Here is a 22,363-nt window from a genome sequence, read left to right as displayed (position 1 = left end):
TGACTTTTTAAAAGAGGATTTTGTTTTTCGTATTTGATAAATGTTGGAAGCAAACAAAAATGAAATGCCGAAAAGACTCAATGAAGAGAGAACCATTAAGTGTTTTTAAGTTTTCCATGAATATCGCACATTCTGTGTGAAGTGTTTTTTAGGAGAAGCAATCGTAGAAGCTGCCATTTTGAATCTTTCCTTTGCCCACGAAACTACAAATTGATTTAAAAAAGGCCATTCCCAGCAGCCCGTGGTTTAAAGACCTTTTACTTACGTTATTGTTTTGTTTCCAAGCACTAATATTAGCCTTAAGCGCTCTACTGCGGCCCAGGTCCTCCTTCAATCTCAAGCCTTTTTCATTGTTTTGAAACTGAAGAAATATTGTGATTTTGAAAGCTTGCTCAGTTCCCATCTCTGAGCCAGTGAATGGAACAGAACAAGTGTGATCAACCAAGGTCGTATTCACTAGGAACGAAACGGAAGCAAGCGGACTGAAACTGAGGGACTACCTGAACTTTGTCCAATAAGAAATGCTTGTTTTTGCATGCTGTTGCAAAACGTTTTGCCACGTGTGCACCTAATGAATATGACCCCCAAGTCACTCGGCAGTTTGAGGCCTGTCAACACTGACCCAACCGATCATCAGTTAAAAACCTTTTTCCGTTTTTTTGGTCGTTAATTTGTTCTTAAAGGGATTTACACTGCTGTTTTTGTTCTTTTTGTATATCGGGCGCATTTTTATATCTATCGCAACATAAGCTGAGAGATTATTACACATCGACAGACCTAGCTGCATCTGTTTTGTGTGTTCTTGAGTATATGTCTGATGGAACCTAATCATTCACGTCTGGGAGTTCAGATTACCACTGCTCAGAAGAACTACGACTTCAGCTATACTCACCTAATGAGACTTACAGGTGCTTCTTGTCAATTATTAACATTATTAGTCGGTTCTGTTGTTGACCCTCTCGTCCCCATTATGGTCCACCAGTTTCTGGAAACGACGACAAAAAAAAAGAAAACGCTTCAACTTGATGTGAAAGTTACATTGTGCAATATATACGCCACAGACCCTTCTTCTTCCGTCCACACTCAAATCCAAACAGGAACTGGTTTCTTTACATTTTTCGTTTTTGATTTTTGTTGTCGTTGATCAAATCAAAGAACTTAAGAACTACAGAAACTTTACCTTTTCTAATTTTTTGATTCCCACCAGGCCTCCCCCTTGACCCCCCCCCCCATGAAAAACCGTTGCGTTAACACTTGCCGGTGAGGAGGAGCGAGGATGGTGTTACTATTATAACTGTGTGTTCAGAAACTGTCTCTGCAGCCCTGAAACTCCTCATACGTACACATTGAACTGGGGTACATGAGAAAGCACCATCTGAAAGCCCTTCCTCTCCACGTTGCCACAGCCACACTGAACAGACTGAATCCAGGTGGGGGAGTCACTGGAGGGTCACTGGAGATCTGGCACAATACCAAATAAGAGGGGTTTATCCTAATGCAGTAGATCTACTACGAGTGTTCCTTGTATTTGGTACTGTGCAAAAATGTAAACGATAGACTAACCTTTTGTCTATTTCAAAGGGTTTTATCATAGCACTTATGAAGAGAGCTAAACGCTTCAACTTGCAAACCAATAAATCAGAAAAATGGAGCAGCAACTTTGAAAACTGAAAAAAAAGACAAAAAAAGAACTCTTGCTCTTTTTGTACTGTATCTATACTTGGAAATAACTTCTGGTATTTGTTTGTTCCTCTTTTGGTCCAAGGACTTGTATGAACTTTAAAATGGTAGCAGGATGAAGAAAAGAAAAAAAAGGAAGTTACTTTTATCTGACAAAAAAGTCTGCAGTGTTTGATTTTTTTCTAAAGACATTTTCTTTTAACTATATCAAAGTGAATATCACTGTTACTCCAAAATGTTTAGCCTTTTTCTTGTCTGGAGACACTAGACATGCAATGTTACCGGTCTCCGGCCAACGGTCGGTCGGAGTGGGGAGGGGGACGGTCACGGTCCACTGAGTGCCTCTCTGCTGTGGTGCCCATGGCGATGGTCGCTAGGCAGTGTTTCCTCCTGGGCTGGCGCCAAGCTCTCCCATTGGACAGCCTCAGCCCGGCAGGAAACCACGCTCCCTCCAAGACTGGCCTATCAGCACGGAGCTAGCCAGCTAACGACCGCGCCAGCAGCGCTCGACCTCGTCTCAACCAACCCTCTCCATTTCCCCTAATCTTCTTTCACACAAAGATCACTTTAGCTGGAAGTCAAGAGTCAGTCAAATTTCTGGAATTTTGCCAGTGTTTGATGAATTTTATTTAGTTTTCGTTTGACGTTATGTATTTTTTTATTTGTTATTTTTGTCTACATGCAGTGGTCTTTTCAAGATAGCTGCTTGAAACTAGCCCTTTTCACTGTTCATATGCAGAAACACTTTGGTCAGAGGTGCCTCTGTATGTTCATCCTGTGTATTGAATGCAAACGAGGATCAATACTACAGCCCGTCATTGATTGTCTATTATTAGTTAGTATCTTAACTGATTGATTGATCATTGCTTTGTTTTGGACAGTATTCTGTAGTACTTCCAGGCAGTATCTCAAGAAGTGTAAGTTAGACCAATAGGGTGTCTCAGATGGGTGAGTGTGTCCTGCCTGACCCTAGCTGCTCCACCTGGGTTCCACCAGGGCTGTCCCCTCTCGCCCGCTCACACAGCTGCTACTCTACACCCTCCAGTCCCCACCAAAGCAAACAACCTAGGCCATGGCCCTCCCCCTGACCAGACATAAACAGCGACTCAGTTCTGTTTCTATGCAAAAGACTAGAGGCTGCGGGCCCTTTACAGCCAACGTGCCAATCCTGCCTTAAGGGTTGAGCACCGACTCCGAGCTAGACCCATTAACCTCCTGATGTATGTACCCTTCAGCACTTAGAATATGTCTGCTCCTGGTCCTTATAGCTGGGTTTAAACCACAACACTGTCGTATTCCAAACTTCCACCCTCCCTCTATGGGGAGTTAGTACCACTGAAGTGGAGGTATAGTAGGCCTCTCTTTACTGTGCTGAAGAAGACTGATCTCAGCTTGATCTCAGGGTAGGAGATGCCGTTAAAAGATGCAGCTCTCTCTGTATGCATATCCTTTTGCTGTAGTGTAACAGAGCCAAGTTCTACACTAACTAATGGCAAGCTGTGCAGTAGTACTATAGACTTGTTTTGGTTGGAGAATTGTTTTTGGGGAACGGGATAGTAATGGTTTCCCTTCCCAACTATAGGCCTACTGTAATGTTTTTAATGTAGAGGCCCATTCTGCATGTAAGATGCCAATGTTATCCTATGTGCCAATACAATAAAATATATAGATCTCAAACTAGCCCATGTTATACGATCTGGAGAAAGAGCTCTTCTCTTCCCAGGATGGAGGATCTTTGATAACCTTTGTGATGGAGGATCTTTGATGGAGGATCTTTGATAACCTTTGTGATGGAGGATCTTTGATGGAGGATCTTTGATAACCTTTGTGATGGAGGATCTTTGATGGAGGATCTTTGATAACCTTTGTGATGGAGGCAGGGGGCAGGAGGGATCAAACAGATGGGTGGGGGCAACACACCTCATCCTGAACCACTGAGATAATATGGCCGGGTCTCTCATGGCACCCTGTTCATGATGTAGTGCATTATATAGGGACATAGGGTGCCATTTGTGGGGAATGCCCTGTTCTTGATAAAATCTTTGGCGGATCCAAGTATCCTATGGTGCACAGTCAGTTTGATGTTGGGTAATCCTGGGTACATATTTTTTTAAACCAAAAATGAATTTCTTGCATTTTAATGTCATTTTAATATGAAGTTTGACACAAAATCAAGAAGAAAAAATTATAAAAAAATAAAAAAAACGGACTAAAATAAAAGATCTATAATATGTTAAAACTAAAGCTCTGCACTTCTAGCTGAAATGTCTCCAGTCCAGCAACCTCGAACTTCTACCATCCAGGGAGTCAGAATGCAGGCTGGAGAGCCTTTTTGTGGATGCTGTATTTATCGTATTTGTTAGTTTCCTCTCAAAGCGGACCCACATACTGTATATTTCCACAGACCCAGATGGCTTCGGGCCCACTGTATCAGCCCAGGTCGCTCGCCTCACTGTTTCTGCGGTAGGCAACGAGAGTGGACGCATTTCAAAAGGTACAAAGTCTTAACAAAAAAAATAACAAAAAAAATGGGATAAGGCTGCCTTTTTGGGACTGTTCGGCGTCCTGCAGCACACTAGCAAAAATCACTATTGCCTGTTTCTGTAACTGCCTTGATCCAAGCTCAGAGACCAATTAGCCGGGTGGGGGCCTCCAAACGTCCGCTCGGTGTGTGTGCACCAGCACTGAGGGGCAGGCCGTGCTCTCTCTACTGCTTAACTATAGATATATATGGATATGTACGCTCGGTGTGTGTGGTCGGTAAGCACATCAACAGACACCTTGGATCTCAATCTCTGAAACCTTTTATTCCTCTTAAAAGGTCTGGGTTCAATACAAACTGAAGATGAGCAATATGTATTCCCCCCGCAAATAAGTGATACGAAGGAAATTGAATGGGTTTAGTGGTTAAACTGGTACTTGATGGATCATGAGTAATGTCTTTCCTACCTGGAGTTGGATATGCACGTTCTGGATTTATGAACATATTACAGTAAGTACCTTGAACTACTTGTACTGTATGTGAATTTGTCTAAACAACCCAACCTGAAATCACCTGTTTTTTAAATGCATACTTTCCCAGTAGAGAAAAATATCATTAAACATATCAACACACAAATATAAACACAAATACTTGAATCAAGGAGCGCCAATAACGTAATGTGAAGTCTCTTTTGTAAAAAAAAATAATAAAAAAAATAAAAAATAAAAATAATAATTTGACTAGTACACTTCCAAGCTTGAGGTCATCAATTAAAAAAGATTGGAGAAAAAAAGTGCAAAAATCATTTGGTTGTGTGATTGAAAGTCAAATGTATGTGTGCAAACAACTGTGTGCTTGGCAGGCTTAGGACTGCTGTCATGTTCCGTTCAGTATGTTGTGTATTGACATTGTTGTCTGTTCTTTTATTCAGTTTATTTTTTGCTTGTCAAAACTATATTCTGATAGACATTTTTCTTCTAACGTTGCACTGAGTGTCCTCTACCCCTCACTCAGCTAATCGTAGACAAACGAGGGGAGAGGGTGACAATTCATGTGTAAATGTTTACTCAAGGACTTAATGGAAAAAAAGTTTTTGTTTTATCTGTAAAATGTTTATCTACCTTAGTGGCTTTTATTGTGGAATAATCCAAAACAAGGATTATCATTGAGTATTGCACCATTTTGTTCTGATTACATACAAATGTCATGAAAAAAGACACAAAAAAATGATCTAAGAATTGTGGCCATAGATGGTAGGACTAGTAATCTCTTAACTTCATGGGGAAATGGAAAGGGATAATGTGGGGAGATGAGTTTGTTTACAGGACTCATTTCAGAGGTGCCTATCTTGTTTTCTTTATGCATAGCCACCCGTCGTTTACAAACATTTCATTTGTCTGAAGTTGAGGAAAAAGGAATTTTGAAATGTTGAAAAAGACTAATTCCATCTTCCATCAAAACAAAATATGAACATGAAACAAACTTTGCAAAATGAAGATTTATGCTATTTTCAGAACTCTGGGATTGATCAGTGTTGTCGTTTTTAATTTCTCTTTTTTTTTTGATGTCGACAGACTATGTATTGAATTATTTGAATTTTGTCTTTGTAAAAAGACAACGCAATTTGCTCACTATCTTGCACACTCGTAAAGATGTGGATCTTGTCTCGGGAAGGCCAGGATTTCCAGAGTTCAAACTCCACCATTTGTATTTAAATTTGAGAGTTTTAAATTACAAGAACTTTGAGAAATGTAACTCCAGGCACTGAAAGTTAGGGATTTAAATAGAATATGATATACCATTGCTTCTAAAAATCCATTGCGGTTCCATAATTTACCAAATAAATGACTGAAAATGAACTTTGAGAGAGAAAGTAGAGTGCTTTACATGTAAAATTGCTTTACATTTAAACAAAATTGATCAATGGTTTTAATTGTCAAACGGCAGTGATTAGTTTTACTTATGCATTTTCTTTGAGGTTCCATCCTGTAACTTTCAGGAGCTTTGTGCATTACTGTCTCTGTTCCTGTGGCAGATATTCAATGAGTTAAGAGATTCTGTCTAATAGATGGTTTTCAGGAGACAGATTTGAAGTGTGGGGGGGGGTAGCTGGTTTTTAAAGGATCATGATCTATGCACAAGTGGGAGGGAGAGTCCAGGCCTGCTTTTCTCTTGGGGCCCGGAACTCGTACTCTGGGGGTTCAGGGTTTGATGTAGGGGTGTGTCTTTGTGCTACAAATTTGCTATGTTAGATTTTCTTCCCCCTCATCAGATTTATGGCAACGTTGTATTGCTTCGCCATGCTGTGTAATCCTTAAGCAATGAGCGCTTATCCTTCTGCTAAAGCACTGTGGGTTATACTGAGAAAAAGCCCATGACTTTTAAGGCGGTCTGGTTTTTGTAAGGGGGGGGGGTGGTACTCTGCCTTTTTATTTTAAAAAAGAAACATTAAGGAGAAATGTCTGTACTGAGAAAGTTGTGGCTTTTAATGTTTTTTTTTTCCTCATAGAATGTGATTGTTAATGACATGCACCGGAAAAAACATGTTTCCATGAGTTATGGAGCTTCTTTCGGACTATATTAATAAATTGACATTTTTCTTGGCTGTTAAAGAGCGTTTTGTCCGTTTTCTTGTGTAGTCTTGATTTTTCATGTGGACATCAGTTTTAATGCATCTCTAGAGACGAAACCACAACCCAGAGGAAGCCAGTAAACTAGATGCAGCTGGATAAGGAAGCAACTTTAGACAACTCGCACACACCACCAAGGAATACACTTGAAGCACCCCTTGTTATAAATGTAAGCTGTTGAGTTAAATCTCTGCACTTTTATTCAGGTCAGAGTGAGTTCTCAGAATTTGCATATCGCAAAAGGACATTACAGCTTTCACATCCAACTGAACTGCAAAGTCACTACCTGTACCCCCTGTGTATAGCCTCACTTATTTTTCTATATGCTTGTAACTAAGAATTTCACTGTCAGGTCTACACCTGTTGTATTCAGCACATGTGACAAATACAATTAGATTTTGAAGCTGTGGTTCAGCACACCATGCAAACACATCCAGTGGACCATCCCATGACTGGTTAATTTCCAATATGTAGCATGGTAACAAACTCCATGTGGAAAGGCAGGCACCCTGTTGCGAGCATGTGTCCTGGAGCTTGTCCACATATTAGCCAGTCCGCATTTAAGACCAGGTTTCCTGGTCCCATCCAGTATTCAAAATATTGAGACATCTTGAAGCCATAAAGGTTTTATCAGTCTACACTTGATATCAAGACAATTTACCGGACCACAATGCATTTAATAGTCTACAATGGCCATGATTATCTGTTTCCTGCACAGGATCTCCATGACTGGAAAAATCTACCATGTCGAAATACAACAAGTATTACACTTAATATTTTTGTTGGTTTAAATACAATACCTTTTCAAAAAGTAAAGCAAGGCTACAACATTTAGCTGCCAGCATTTACATCAAATACAAAACATTGTGTATAACTCCACAACAACATTTACAGTACAACAAACTATGTTAGGTGGATGTTTGTTTGTCCAAATTTAAGGTTATGTAAGTTGTAGTTATTGTCAAACACCGTGTTGGTGAGATTGGGCAGACCTTGTTCCTCGCAGTTTCAGATACTAGCGGTGACTCTTCGGGCCTCTCTGTGGTTTTCCTGTTGAGAACTCAGAGGGGGGGCCTCGGGTGGTAAGAGGGAGACACTTTTCCATTCCGGTTGGGGGGCCGCACCCCAACCATCTCCTCGTAGATGGAAGCCTGGTGGGGCTGCGGTTTGACACGGTCTCCTCGGGTCTTACCCTGACAGAGGACAGAAGCCAATCAGAGAAGGCAGCAGGTGAAATGATGTGAATAGGATGCTTTGATTCAGTGGCGTTCTTCCTCAATTTGATGCGTTTGACAAATCACTGGTACTTAGTCATACCTGTCAGAAATCAGTGTTATGGTACTGACAATTTGTCACTTGAGGAATACAGTAGCTACCAAATGAGTAAGTACCTATATACATTACAATATCATGCCTCCCCAGTCAACAACCATAGAGGTTACAGAGTGGCTTTATAAAATGTCATATGAATGAGAAAAATGCAGAATGTGAGGTTGTAACGCTTTTTAAATTATGACCATAAAAGCAGCAAAAAAATTGGGAGTGGCTACCATTTCTATAAATAATATTCTGTGTGTCAATCCTTTTGTCCATAGTAAGTAGGTTACAGTCCTACTCACATAATGAGCCACTCCCAGGGCCATAAGGAACATGAGTAGTAACCCCACAGCAGCAGAAAGGGCATAGAGCAGTGGAGTGCAGCCAGTACAGCTACACCGAACACCTGGGGAAACAATGAGCAATATGTAGTGTCAGACTTTCAAGAATGTCAAATCACTTCCTAAATTAAAAATACATTGACAACCTTTCATATACTGTGTATGATTAAATTAATTACTAACAGACCATTGTCCGTTTGATAATTGTTACCTGAGTTACTGAATTGGCTACAAGAGTTAATAAACAATACAGCGTCATAGAAACAGCTTCCACAGATGACCTGGACATGTACTGGCATGAATTTACAGTTTAACGGGAGAGTTTGGGATTTTGGCAGATTCACTTGTGGATACCATTTTATGTCTGTGTGCAGTTTGAATCATTGCGCTAACGCTAGTTAGCATTGTCTCGCGAAACTACCTCCAACTTCCTTCATACTAGACACCAGGCATAAAAACATATCCACAAGTTCATCTGACTCAGGGGAAGTAGATAGGGTTCCTTGCCTCAACCACAAACTATCCCTTAAAAACCAAAACCACCCATTTTCCTACTGCATCTGTCTATTTTCAAAATGAGTATAGAGACCGATGTGGGGGATGTGGGGAGGAGAAGTGGAGACTTTTCGTAAAGGTCTGGTCAAAAACTTGTATAGACAGACAACGCATAGGCACACAAAGGTTCCCAATGTGATGTGTAAGCTCAACGAATGAACAAGCCTTACTTACTAAATCAAGTGTTACTTGTTTATATCCACTAGACCCATATAAATCAGGTGTCTTATTAGGGTTGAATCCACTAGCCCTATGATAAACACCCACCTTGCACAGACACAAAGTACACGTATCTCCCTAGCCTGGCACTGTTGTCGGACCTGCCGGGGAGCAGCAGCTCACAGCTGTAAAAGGCGCTCTCTTCCGGCTGCATCTTTAGCAGGGTGAGGTTGTATGCCAGGCCTCCCAGACCCGTGCCCAGGTGAAGCCTCTCTTCTGGGGGGAACGAGGCAGAGGAAGAGGGGCGCTTTGAGTGGAACAGCACCTCCACTGGAGCCCGGCCCCACCGCCTCTTCAGGCATACCCCTTCCATGGCCGAGGGGGAACCGTAGGGGGCGAGGCAGGGGAGGACAGCTGACCCCCCGGCGCACGTCTCTATCAGGCCTACATCCATCTTGTTGTCTGGGACATCTTCTCCAGATGGGAAACAAACACTAGTATGACTGGCTTTGTGGGCGGGGTAGAGGAGAGTATGTTGCTAGAGCCAGGGCTATTCTAAGGAGGAAGCAGTGGCAGGATACATAACATGAACGGTATGGCTCAGCTATGGCGTCTGGAGGTATTACAACAAAAACACGCAGGCTACTGTGACTGTTGACTATGGTGTCAATAACTCTATTCGTATCAAGAAACATAAAACATGAAATAAATGAAGGAATCCATAAAGAATACTCACCAACATTGTCAACGTACAGAAAGAACTCCACATTGCTTGGAATATTTTGATCGACGCTGGAGGCATCGGGGAAGACAAACTCACAGTAGTAGAGGTCTGTGTCTGTTCCCTTCAGCTGGCTGAGGGTCACGTTGACCCGGTGAGTACTCGGGTCTCCCGTGACATGGATACGCTCTTTGACGTCACCGTAAAACGAAGGCTTTTGTTCAGTAAACATGAACAGGACCTCTTGGTTGGGCTGCAGCCACTTGCGTTTCAGGTAGAGCCCAATGGGCTTGGAGGCATTGAACGCAGAGATACAGTAGAACTCTATAGAGTCACCCTGCGTTCTCTCCAGGAATTCCATATCACAGAACACTAGTAGGCAACATATAGAGAAGGTAATACAACGTTAGCTCCCCGTTTTTATTTGATCTTTATTTAACTAGGCAGTGCCATTAAAAACACATTCTCCTTTACAATGGCGGCCTACCCAGGCGCAACCACCCGGGCGACGCTGGGCCAACTGTGAGCCCTCTATGGGACTCGCAATCTCGGCCAGCCGATTGTGAAACGAATCAGGCTGTCTGCAGTGACGCCTCTAGCATTGAGACGCACTGCCTTAAGACGGCTGTTTTTTATGGCTTGTTGGTGGTCATATAAGGGAAGCCAACTGTACTGACAGCATGGTTTGGACCTCCCTGACGTGGTCAAGAAAACATCTGCATAATGATCAATGTAGTCATATGGAACAGTTTCAGGCCTCTGGTTAAACTAACCCAAACAAATGCTGTTTTATAGGCATTAAACTACTCCATGATAAAGTCATCCAAAACTTGCAATGGCAGAAGAAAAATTCCAACACCACAGCTCGTGTTAATGGCTGGAGAGGAATGAGTGGAATGGTATCAAATAAATCAAACCTGTGTCTGTGTTTGATGCCATCCCATTCACACCAGTCATTATGAGCTGTCCTCCCCTCAGCAGCCTCCTGTGGCCAACACAGTTCCCAATAAACTAACCCCACACCAAAAGTTGCAGAAACAAGACTTACCCAACACTGTATGTGTGATGAGCAGCAGCCAAACACCTGTCAGATGAAGAGTCATAATGACTTCCCTTGTTCTTATATGACGATGCTATCACACACTGAGCAGCATGCAGTGAACCTCAGACATAAGTGGAGTATTAGACTAGAATTGTTGAGTGTGACTCGCTTGACTGGGGGGGGTCTCAGCCAGATGAGGGGAAATTGGTGACAAGTTACAGGAACTTCTCCACCTCAAACCTTAACGCTAAACAGGAAGTCGTTTGTAAACTACCCCTCACAAGTGTCATAGCAAAAAGCCACACCCACCTTTACATAATTACTACAAAATATTTATCTGTAAAGATGAGATGGTTCTGCAAATGCAAAATACTGAAAGTGTGTTGACCTTATACTAAGAGTATAAAATCCAGAGTATTTAGCCATTTGTAAAGCTGCAAAAATCTGTCAATTTCAGCCAAATACTGCTAATAAGAGAATATATGTAGGTATCAAAACATGAGTTACTTTGAAGATGTTTAAGGTTTAAAAAATGTTATAAAAGTTACAACATACCACAAATGACCAACTATTCACTGTAACGTCATGGGAGATATTGCAAACAGTTACTTGAGAAAGTCAAGTTCACGACCCAAGACCATCTAGTGGTCCTCTTACAAAGATGGTTCAGATCGGTCCTCTTCCTGGTATAAAACAGGTTAACAAAATAGGCTTGAAAAAAAGACACTGAAAATTGTACACAATACACATGATTTATTCTTATAATAGTGTGTTTTGATACAAAGCATTTGGATTTTTACATTAGGATAAATTTATGCACATCAGCAAATGGAGAGAAACTGTGATACTGCCAACATGGTCTTGTGAAATAACATGTCTATTTGTTTTATGTGAAATGTATAGTTAATGAACAAACAGGCCAATGTTCCCTTTAAAAGAACGTTATAGGATGCATGTTGACAATTGTAACTGGGGAGAATTCAATTATAATGGTGAAGCTAATCCGAGTAACAGTTTAACACAGCAGCACATTGTTGCGAAAGTTGGAAGATGAGTTCGGACGAGTGTTGACGACAACATCCAACAGGCCAAATACTTTAATCCATAACTATTAATAATCTATTAAAATCTGTAAACAATGATCATCTTGAAGAAAAAAAACATTACCTTAATATGGTCTGGGAGTGTTTTCAAATGAACTTTACAATCATTATTTTACAACAGCCATCATGTACAGTGCCTTCCAAAAGTATTCACACCTCTTAACTTTTTCTATTTTGTGTTATAGCCAGAATTTAAAAATTGATTCAATTGAGATTGTGTCACTGGCTTATACAATACCGCACAATGTTTAAGTAGAATTGTTTTTTGAACTTTTTACAAATTAATTCACTGTAAAGCTGAAACGTATTGAATCAAAAAGTATTCAACCCCTTTGTTATGGCAAGCCTAAATAAATTCAGGAGTGAAAATTAGCTTAAGTCACAATATAAGTTGTATGGACTCAGTGTGCAAAAATAGTGCTTAACATTTGAATAACTCTCAATCCTGTACCCCACACATACATATAAAAAAAGGTCCCAGAAGCTGAGCAGTGAATTTCAAAACATATTCGCCACAAAGACCAGGGAGGTTTTCAAATGCCTCGCAAAGGGTATCTATTGGTAGGTGGGTACAATTCAAATAAAAAGCAGACATTGAATATCCCTTTGAACATGGTGAAGTTAACACTTTGGATGGTATATCAATTGTGGTAGAAGACTTAGGTAACATAGATAATTAAGATGTCTTATCTGCATAATATTCTTATATGATATGCTTGTTATTAGAATGTATCCCTTTGGACTCTGGTGTTGGTAGTTGCACTTCCTCCCTCAGCTGGGGCCCAGAGAGGGGAGAAGTCAGGCTCGTCTTTCACATGCCGCTGGTGCTATGCAGAATATCAGAAAGAGAAATATGACAGGAGGGAACATTGTCTTCATATGTGAATGTGTCTACCTATTCTAAACCATGTGAAGGGATGGCGCGATTGATGGCGAACCACTTGTCTCCACAATGTCCGTGAGCCAGTCACTCCCTCCTTGGGGGAGATACGGTCTGAGAAAAGATGTGGGGTAGTGTCTGGAACCATTGTATGTCATCTCTGATGTTGCACCGGTCCTGGGGGAGTGTATAACCTAGAGGCTCACTCCCCTGTGTCCAGGCGTGTGGTCAAGAAGGGGTTTTACTTGAGATGGAAGTATCTAGAGTTGACAATTGAGTTATGCCATAGAATTAATTGGTGTTTCTGTGCTTTGAAGTACCAGGAACGAGATCGGAGCCTCGTCTTAGGGGCCAAACTGAATAAGAACAGACTTCAAAGCAAATGCTCTCTGGTGGGATACTCCTTTCTCATACATCAAGTTACACCCTGTGACCCATTCCATGCATCTGTTGTTTGTCAGGAAGACTAAAAGGGCGTATCTTTTCTATAAAAGATATGTATTCTTCGTATGTCAGAGCTACTCACCACAACACTTGGAAGTGTTGAGCCGACCAGCCTTATCATTATAGAAGCAATGACTATACTTTATTCAAAACGTATTAATAAGGAAAGCAATGTCCTGATTGGTGCTTGACCTCGTCTCTCCTCATTGATTAGAATTTCTACCACAATACACCCAGTCACTACAGAGAGGAAACCGTTCAGGGATTTCACCATGAGGCCACACCCACCATTACAAAATATTTATCTGCAAAGATGAGATGGTTCTGAAAATTCAAAATAAAAAGGTACATTTGCATTTAATGGTTGTGATCGAAAACTGATGATTGATCCAACATTGTAGTTACTCCACAATAGTAACTTAAATGAGAGTGAAAAGGAAGCCTGTACAGCATAAAACACGTGGCAAAGAAATGTACTTTATGTCCTGAATACAAAGTGTTACGTTTTGGGCAAATCCAATACATCAATGACTACCCCTCTTCATATTTTCAAGCATGGTGGTGACGGCTGCATCATATTATGGGTATGCTAGTCGTCAGCAAGGACTAGGGAGTTTAGGATAAGAAGAAACAATAGAGCTAAGCACATGAAAAAAAACAAATGAAAACCTGGTTCAGTCTGCTTTCCAAAAGACACGGAGACAAATGTACCTTTCAACAGGACCATAACCTAAAACACTGGTCAAATATACACTGGAGTTGCTTGAATGTTACTAAATGGCCTAATTAAGAGTTCACTTAAATCGGTTTTAAAATCTATGGCAAGACTTGAAAATGGCTGTCTAGCAATGATCAACAACCAAATTGAGAGTTTGAAGAATATGCTAATATAATACAATCCAGGTGTGGAAAGCTTTTAAGACTTACACAGAAAAATGTGTGCTGTAATGGCTGCCAAAAGTGATTCTAACATGTATTGATTGACTCAAGGGGTTGAATACATATGCATTTAATTTTATGGGGTATTGTGGGTAGATGGGTGAGAATCTATTTCATCCGTTAAATTCAGGCTGTAACAACCAAATGTGAAACAAGTCAAGGGGTAGGAATACTTTGAAGCCACTGTACATCATAGCCGATGTGAAATCCTACTTACCAAATGAGTGGGGTAAAAATGTGTCCAGTTTCCACCAAGCTGCCCCCTTCACCACCAGACAGAAAGAGGCAACAATGGCACACCACAGCATTCAACATTCATTATATTTGTATGCAACCAATTGGTGTAACAAATCTTGAGCAAGTACTTTAGAATAACTCTACAATACTCAAAACAATGTACAAATCTTGGAAAAACTCCCAAAATGCATTACTTCAGATTCAATAACTAGTTACTACTAAACGGTACATCCGGTGCAAGATACAGCCACACTATGGTAAGGGAATGGGTACTTACAGATATAACTGACCTGTTTCGCAAGAAATCTGTGTTTTAGGCTGAAAAGCAGATAAGGACATTACCATCAAAATAGACATGGGCTTACAAAGTAATGGTTTTTCGATTTTAATATGCTATGCAGTGTTTCCCCTAGTATTTTATTCCAACAGCAGTGGCAAAGTTAGCATGTGGGGGTATTGGGCGTGGCAAATGGCACATTTTAGCGGCCCTCCTCTCTGCCTCTGCAAATTTTAAAATTTTCTACACATTTTGCCATGGCTTATGCATTGTTCCTAATTTATCTAAATGACAAACCAAATCAAAAGGGGCCCTATATCATGACATTTTTTTATTTTACCTTCTCCAACTGTCTAGTCTTTATTTTGGCGATTTTTAGTCTTCAAATATATTGCGCCATTATCGTTTCTATATTCCTGGCTATTTATTTTTTTGCAGTGGCGGTTACGGTTTAGCAGCGGTTTGTGCCGCTGCTAAATACATATAGGGGAAACACTGATGCACCATAGTGGAATAACACCAAATAAGGCCCTCTGACTTGAAAAGCTAAACACCTGAACGGTGTAGTAGGTGAGTAGGTGGTTTAGGAAAAATACACCCGACATCAAGTAAAATGCATATTTATCATCAACCACTCACAGAGTATAGAGCACTTGCATGCAAATGTTAGTGAACCTAAGGTGAGGAAGATAAACTGATTCAGGGTGCAGGTTTAAATGATTGAATTACTATTAAAGAACATCAGGCTATAAACGTATCTGCATCAAGACAATTTGTATATTAAAACATGTTTAAAAATACCAGATCTGGAATGTTGACATTCTATTATTTGAACAATATTTCATAAATACAACATTTATGTACAAACCTTCATGATGAAGGTACTAACCTTCATGGTACAAACCTTCATGAAGCCTCATCCCCATCCATGGGTCAGGAAGAAAACAGTGTTGGATTTTAAGTGAGTTTTATTACAACATAGATTGCTTAAAACAGTACAGAGAATAAATCCACACAAGTTACCCTTTTGATCATGGAATAAACCTGAAATAAGAATGAAGCTAGAGACTGATAGATAATAATAATCCATGGTAAACTACTAAACAGTTGGAATCGTCATCATAAAGGAGGACCCTCACCAACCATACGGTTGGGGACAGGGCGTCCAACAACACACAAGTGTGCTGTGAGGGCCTCGTCACCGACTTACTCTACACAACAGAAAATCATATATTTACAGGAAACTTGCCTTTTTGTAAGGGGAGGGCGATACGATCATGTTACTCCAGCAGCGAGCAGTCAAAACAATATGAACCATATTTAACACACTTCACTTCTACAAACCTGAGTGAAACATGAGAAGAAAAACACCATACATGTATCAAATCTGCACAATGACAAAGTTGTCATTATCAACAAGTTGTTTTGTGTGTTTTGTTGTTTCTATGTTTTTTTCCCCATTAAAGATGTCATGTTAAATGTCCGTGTGCTGTGTATATATATTTTTTTTCATTAATACTTTTCTTCACCATCACTGGTTGGTCTTACAGCTCATTGGCTTGGGCTAGTTTTAAAAAGCACAAGGTGAGAAAAGGTTTAACCTCCAAACCTAGTGAGGGGCCAGGTCGTTGCGACTGCTTCAGTATCGTCCCGCAGGAGACATGACGGGGGGCCGCATGCCCATGGGAGGCCCTCCTTGGTATCCCATCGGAGGGCCCTGCCCATACGGAGGCATCCCACCCTGCATGTAGCCAGGCATGCCCTGGGGGGGACCACCATACTGACCTGGAGGGAGGAGGAAGTATATTGAAACATCACAATCACAATGCAAGCAAACACAAAAAAAACATGTTTTAACTGGTATGATACTTGGTCTTTCGTGCCATCAAAGGCTACAAGTTTCTCTCCATCAGTAATTTTTTTGGTCTAGTGATGCCATAACATCTTACCGTGCATGGGGTGCCTCATGCCAGGCTGCTGCGGGGGCATGCCCTGCTGTGGGGGCATCATGCCGCCCACGGCCACCACAGGAGGGGCAGACATGTGGACCTGCCCCTGCCTGGGCACGTTACGCTGGTACCGGGGCAACTGAGCCCGTCGTTCCTCCTGTTACCGGGCAGACAGACAGATAGGATTCTTAGATAGGACAAAACACTAGCCTATCCCTTTCAGTGCAACGGCAAGGACAAATCACTACTCAATTACATTATATTTGACTCATTTGTTTTAAATGAATATTACAAGTAACAACAGTAACGCGACATAGAAAAAAATGTACTTTCTCATTCATTACTTACTGTGAAAGGGCAAAACACAAAGCAAGAGCAACTTACCAGTGAGATATCCTCATCAGGGTGGATCAACTTACTGGTTGCACTCATGGTGGTGAGGGTGGCTGGCTTACTGGTCACTGTGGCGGGGGGCTTGGCCACAGTGTTACTAGGGGGGTTAGAGGAGGATGAGGAGGCAGAGGACTGGGTGTAGGCGGGGAATGTTGCTTTGGGAGGGTCAGAGGAGGTGGAGGGCGCGCTGTGGGGCACAGCTCCAGAGGCACTCTGCTGAGCCTGGGAGACCGGAAGGAAGATGCACTGTCAGATGGGTGAGTGACTCATCATGATCACACACACACACACACAGATTACAATGCTCTCCTCTCATAGGAATCAGATATTTAGACATTTGACCTACTGACTCCTTAGAAGGGCTTTCAAAACAGAATTTGTCCCATGGTTTTTGACCACAACAAGCGATTGGTTGATTCCTCAGATTTTCACAAGCAGAGTGCACTGTACATCAAACTAACGCTGAACAGATTAGCACTTTAAATGACTGGAAAATATCAGTTCAGCTGAGACACAAGAAAAACTCATATCATATCACACATTGCTGATGAGCATTGCATTGTGCAAAATACCATCTGAGGAAATCCATGACAACAAGTCAGGGGAGGGGGAAAATAAGCAGAAAGCAAGCTGTGCCTAAACAAAAATACATATTTTAAACTAAGGCAGGCCACACACAGGCATGCAGCAAGTCCTCCTAAGGGAAAGCCGATCGTCAGCTCATCCTTTTGGTGGAGCGGTTCACAAAAATGCACACGGAATGACAAAAAGCCTGTTGAATATGTCAACTTAAGTTCATATGTCAAAACACAGACATTTTGTAGCATTCCCAACCAATCAAGCTGATACGCTGCATGCCACAGGAGTCTATAGGACATGGAAGTGAAAGAGTCCTGCCTACTTGTGGAGTGTTAGAGAACAGAGGCTTAGAGGCAGCAGACTGAGAGTCTGCAGTGCTACTGGGAGAGGCTGTGATGGTGTTTGGAACATGAGAGCCCATCTGCAGCATAAAGAAGAGAGGCAGAGTGAACAACACTAGCAGAACCTAGAGTGAATACCAGCAGCTCTGGAGAGGAAAACGAGGAGAGGGCATTTTGATAATGAGCTATAGTTCCTTACTATGGATGCATTACTGATACAACTCTGCTATTGCTGCTCCCTATTAGGCTTGGGCAGTATACCTTATACTGGGGTATTTGGAAATAGCCACAGGATGGTTTTTCAATACCGTTGAAACTATTTCTTAGAAGATTGCATAAATGTGAATATTTGTTGCTACATTTCAAGTAAATACCCGCAGTCAACTTGTGCAATATGGTAAGAGATAATGATTGCGTATTTCATTTCACCTGTCAGAATTTTTCATTATGAAGCTTACCGCTAGTACCCAGTCACATGGTGTTTGTTTACAAGCACACAATAACGAGACACCAGAGCCTTGTGAGTCATTCATTGTTATGCAGCACATGCCAGGTGATCAGGTCACAGTATGGAATTCACAACTAAATGTTCACCAGCTAGGTGTTTTATAACTTTGAAGTAAAAACAGTCTAAAATGTGCTAAATGCTCTGCAGCTGTACATTTGGTTTGCTAATTTAGTCGCTAGTTAGCTATCCAGCTAAGTGGTTAGCGTCTTACAAAATTAATTATATTGCCGGTAACAGCAGAAAATCTCCTCTTGGATCAAGTGCCTTGCTGTCTAATAATTGTGTTGTTCGGTCCGCAAACTGTAACATCTCTGAGTTACTTTTAGACCTTTGTGAGCTGGGATGTCTGTCCTGAAAATAGTTTAGGTCAGAGGCCATCTACATGTTCACAATGCGCTCTTTACCCTTTAGTTTGCATTCTATGGGATTTTACATGTACTTGTTAGCATTGCTAACCTTTGGATTACAAAAGCTCAGCTGGGGTTTGAAAATAATGTCCTTTGTGTTCAGTGCTGGTATTACCGAATATACCAATAGGGCACAAGGTCAGTATTAAGGTATGACACTCTGGATACTGCCCAAGCCTACTCCCCACCATTAATGATGATATTCTGATAGTATGCATGTGCCGGAGATGAGCGCACCAGTACAACCATCTTAACACAGAGGAAATCCTCTTGGTGAATTATTCCATTTAAAATGAACAAGGTAAGCCAATGAGACAGTTATGACAAGATACAGCTCCATCCCACCTCGCCTCTTGGCAAGGTGACCCACCTGTACTGCGCTGGGGAACAGGGGCTTGCTGACGGCAGCAGGGGCTGCTGCGGAGGGTCGGGGCATCCCTGCCGGGGTGGGGACCTGGGCCATGTGGGGCATACCAGGACGGTGACCCATGTGGGGTGGCATTCCTGAAGACAAGACATCAGGTCTCAATATCAAATCACAGTCCTTTCTCAGGAAGTTAGGGAATCCATGACAAATATCATAGCAGATCGTTTCTAGGTCATGATAGAATTGAGAATGAACATGATTTTGCTCTACTAGAGCTAGGACAATAACCACTTATCGTGGGCATTTTGCTGATATCGTTCATTATGATAAATAACCTATAGGGCCCTACTGGAGAAATGTGAAGTTTGAAACAAAATAAGTTTGATAACCGGACAATTGACAGCTACAACATTCAAAGTAGTAGTAGTATTTTTAAGGGTAATATTAAAACTGTGGTGCACATTCATGTATCGTTAAATAGATGTGTCCACGTCGCCCAGCTCTATGCTAATCTTGTGAAATTGTCAGCTCTCTCACAAGCCTCATATAGGAGAATAGTCCTAGGTGAGAGACGGCCACAGTGCTCTATCCCCTGTCAATGCCATTCCACCCCACTGGGTACAGAGTGACTGGAGTAAGGGAGGGGAAGAGGGGTACCGACAGTACTTACCTGGCGGCATACCAGGCATCCCTTGCATCATTGGAGGCATCATCCCTCCCATCCCGTGCATCATGCTGTAAGGAGATCAAACCAACAGGTGTGAGTTACAATCTGAATGATCAAATCTGAATGATCAAATCTAACTGTCTGATGTTTTAATAATAAGGCAGATCCTGCAGCGATGGACCAGTTCAGAGCGACATTTAAATCCTGCAAAGAGTGAGCAAACGCATTGAGGGAGGAAAATGTCACCCACTAAGTAGTATGAGTTAGTACTTACCCTGGTGGCATTCCGTGCATACCAGGGGGCATCCCATGCATCATGGGCGGGACACCGTGACCTGGCATCATAGGGGGCATTCCTGCATTGGGAAGAAAAGGGAAGGAAACTAGATTTTAACCAATACACCAGGTATAATTTATTAACCATTATTTGGTGATGCTGGGAATGTATTTTTTTTTCCAGTTTGTGGTTCGTTCAGAATGGGCATGATTCATTCACAATTCAGAGCAGTTGAACATTTTTTACAATCATCATTACTTGATGCAAATGTCTTTACTGGCAGAACACAGCAATCGTATGGCCATTCAGCCCATGTTCTACCTGAGTAAGCTCCTGGTGGCATGCCTGGAGCCCTGGCCCCGGGGGGGATGCCTGGCTGGGCCATGGGAGGGACATAGCTAGCCTGGGGCTGGGCAGCAGGCATCTGCTGCTGAACGAACGAAGGGCCTGGAGCATCATCATCGTCGTCATCCTCGTCAGAGTCGTCCTGATTCTGCTTCTTCTTCTGGCTCTCTGAACACAAAGTAAAGGGGTATTTTAGCCACACAGTAGTTATTTAAGATGATTTGTTCTGGCTGTAGACTTCTATGGTTCTCAGTACAAATGCAGGAAATTACGTTGACACTAACTAACCCTGTTTTTGTTCTAATGTCCGTCTCCTCTCCTGCATATCCTTCTCTGGAATTCCTTCCATGCCATAGATTTCCAATTCTATGTCTACCCTTCCAGGTATGGCATTGGGGACCCCGTCGATGGTCTCTTTGTGAACCTGAAAGACACACGACCCACGCCATCAATGATTCATATAACAAATAAAAGGTATGACCACACAGATGAATGAATAACCAACATGTTGTTAATGTGAATACCAACCTGCATACAATGGATTGCCAGCCCCGGACCAGTGTACAACTTCTTGTGACATATATGGCACTTAAAATGTTTGGCCTTTTGATGTTGGATGAGGATCTTTTCATCATCGAAATCTCGATTACAATACCTTCAAGTTGTGAACTAAGGAAACGTCATAAAGTATATACTAACGTTAGCAAGCTAGCCAGTTGGTTTCATTCAATCGAGGGTGCCTCCCCCTGCTATTAACGTTGCTCCTTTAATTGAACGTAAGGTATAGTTACTCTTTGAGCACAACTTCTGACCACCATCTATGACAGACAAGGTATGCCTAATAAGCGTCATAAACTGGGTAGTTCCAGATAGCTACATAATGAATACAATAAGTTACTATGCTAACTAATAATGCCGCTAGCTACTTAGCGAACATAGCTAGTTTTCAACCTAAAATGTTCGTCAATATACACCATTTGAGTTTACTTTGTTGAGATAAAACTAAAAAGAGAGTGTTGGAAAATTATATTGCAATAACAGTATTACAGAAATACGACAAAGTATCAAAAGTACGAACAGGTCTTGTGAGGCCTACATTATCTTACTTCGCTAGCTACCTTGCTAAACATTCGAGCCCTCACTTTCCTTTCATGCGTTTTGTTTATTCCCCAAACCAAAGGATACCAGCACCATGGCTTCATCTGCTTCTTCTTCTTTCGCCCCATCTTTCAGATAGTACTTGGAAAGCAAACGTAGAATAACAAACACTGAAATTCGTTCTTATTATGTCATAAACATTAGCGACATGCTGTATGACAACGCCGAAAATGGCGCTTCTTCAAGTGGAGGAAGTGGATTATGATTTGCACCCACAATGCTGTGCTGATGGAAAACGTGCACAATTCCCTAAACAAAAGTGCTTTAAATACGTCTTTCCAGTATATTGACGAAGTTGTATTTTTTTGTGGGATTTGGTCCGAAATCATCGGAAAATAATCATCATACCAAATTATTATATTATTTTATTTTTTTCTGCTCGCGTCATTTCAATGCATTCTGTGCCGGTGTAATAACGTTAATGTCCACATGGGAGCGACATTGCACCATACTATTGTATGGTGATGAAGGCGTCAATGCTGTGAGCAATTCAAATGTCGATAAATATATATATATATATTTTTATCCTTATAATAAGAACAACAATAATTAAGCAATAATGCAC

At 41.5% G+C, this 22,363-nt stretch overlaps 2 protein-coding genes and 1 non-coding gene across 6 annotated transcripts; all 3 read right to left on the bottom strand.

Moving 5' to 3' along the window:
* Positions 1 to 4,468: 4,468 nt before the first annotated feature.
* On the bottom strand, positions 4,469 to 11,191 carry LOC124018232. 2 transcript variants are annotated; one of them, XM_046333492.1, is made up of 5 exons: positions 10,934 to 11,191; positions 9,901 to 10,257; positions 9,273 to 9,638; positions 8,412 to 8,515; positions 4,469 to 7,985 (listed from the first exon to the last, which is right to left on the bottom strand). In XM_046333492.1, exons 1-5 carry the CDS (start codon positions 10,986 to 10,988, stop codon positions 7,854 to 7,856), a joined length of 1,014 nt encoding a protein of 337 aa, XP_046189448.1. In that variant the 5' UTR covers positions 10,989 to 11,191; the 3' UTR covers positions 4,469 to 7,853. The 2 variants fall into 2 exon arrangements, with proteins under 2 accessions (XP_046189448.1, XP_046189449.1); XM_046333493.1 differs by having other exon boundaries at positions 9,273 to 9,635.
* A 474-nt stretch (positions 11,192 to 11,665) lies between these two features.
* Positions 11,666 to 21,992, bottom strand: LOC124018234 (BUB3-interacting and GLEBS motif-containing protein ZNF207-like). Of its 3 annotated transcripts, XM_046333496.1 has the most exons (13): positions 21,826 to 21,992; positions 21,169 to 21,295; positions 20,929 to 21,064; positions 20,617 to 20,808; positions 20,293 to 20,374; positions 20,022 to 20,086; positions 19,355 to 19,488; positions 18,051 to 18,149; positions 17,141 to 17,371; positions 16,757 to 16,913; positions 14,808 to 16,592; positions 14,511 to 14,556; positions 11,666 to 12,857 (listed from the first exon to the last, which is right to left on the bottom strand). In XM_046333496.1, exons 1-11 carry the CDS (start codon positions 21,864 to 21,866, stop codon positions 16,447 to 16,449), a joined length of 1,410 nt encoding a protein of 469 aa, XP_046189452.1. In that variant the 5' UTR covers positions 21,867 to 21,992; the 3' UTR covers positions 11,666 to 12,857; positions 14,511 to 14,556; positions 14,808 to 16,446. The 3 variants fall into 3 exon arrangements, with proteins under 3 accessions (XP_046189452.1, XP_046189450.1, XP_046189453.1); XM_046333494.1 differs by having other exon boundaries at positions 14,511 to 16,592; XM_046333497.1 differs by lacking the exons at positions 11,666 to 12,857; positions 14,511 to 14,556; positions 18,051 to 18,149 and having other exon boundaries at positions 15,758 to 16,592; positions 21,826 to 21,991.
* Positions 19,872 to 20,000, bottom strand: LOC124018236. Its single transcript, XR_006835595.1, has one exon. It is a non-coding gene; the product is annotated as a small nucleolar RNA SNORA49 (small nucleolar RNA).
* Positions 21,993 to 22,363: the final 371 nt, after the last annotated feature.

Source organism: Oncorhynchus gorbuscha, unplaced genomic scaffold, assembly GCF_021184085.1.
Source record: "Oncorhynchus gorbuscha isolate QuinsamMale2020 ecotype Even-year unplaced genomic scaffold, OgorEven_v1.0 Un_scaffold_44:::fragment_2:::debris, whole genome shotgun sequence".
In the NCBI taxonomy this organism is placed as follows: Eukaryota; Metazoa; Chordata; class Actinopteri; order Salmoniformes; family Salmonidae; genus Oncorhynchus; species Oncorhynchus gorbuscha.
This window is presented reverse-complemented; position numbering and strand designations above follow the sequence as displayed.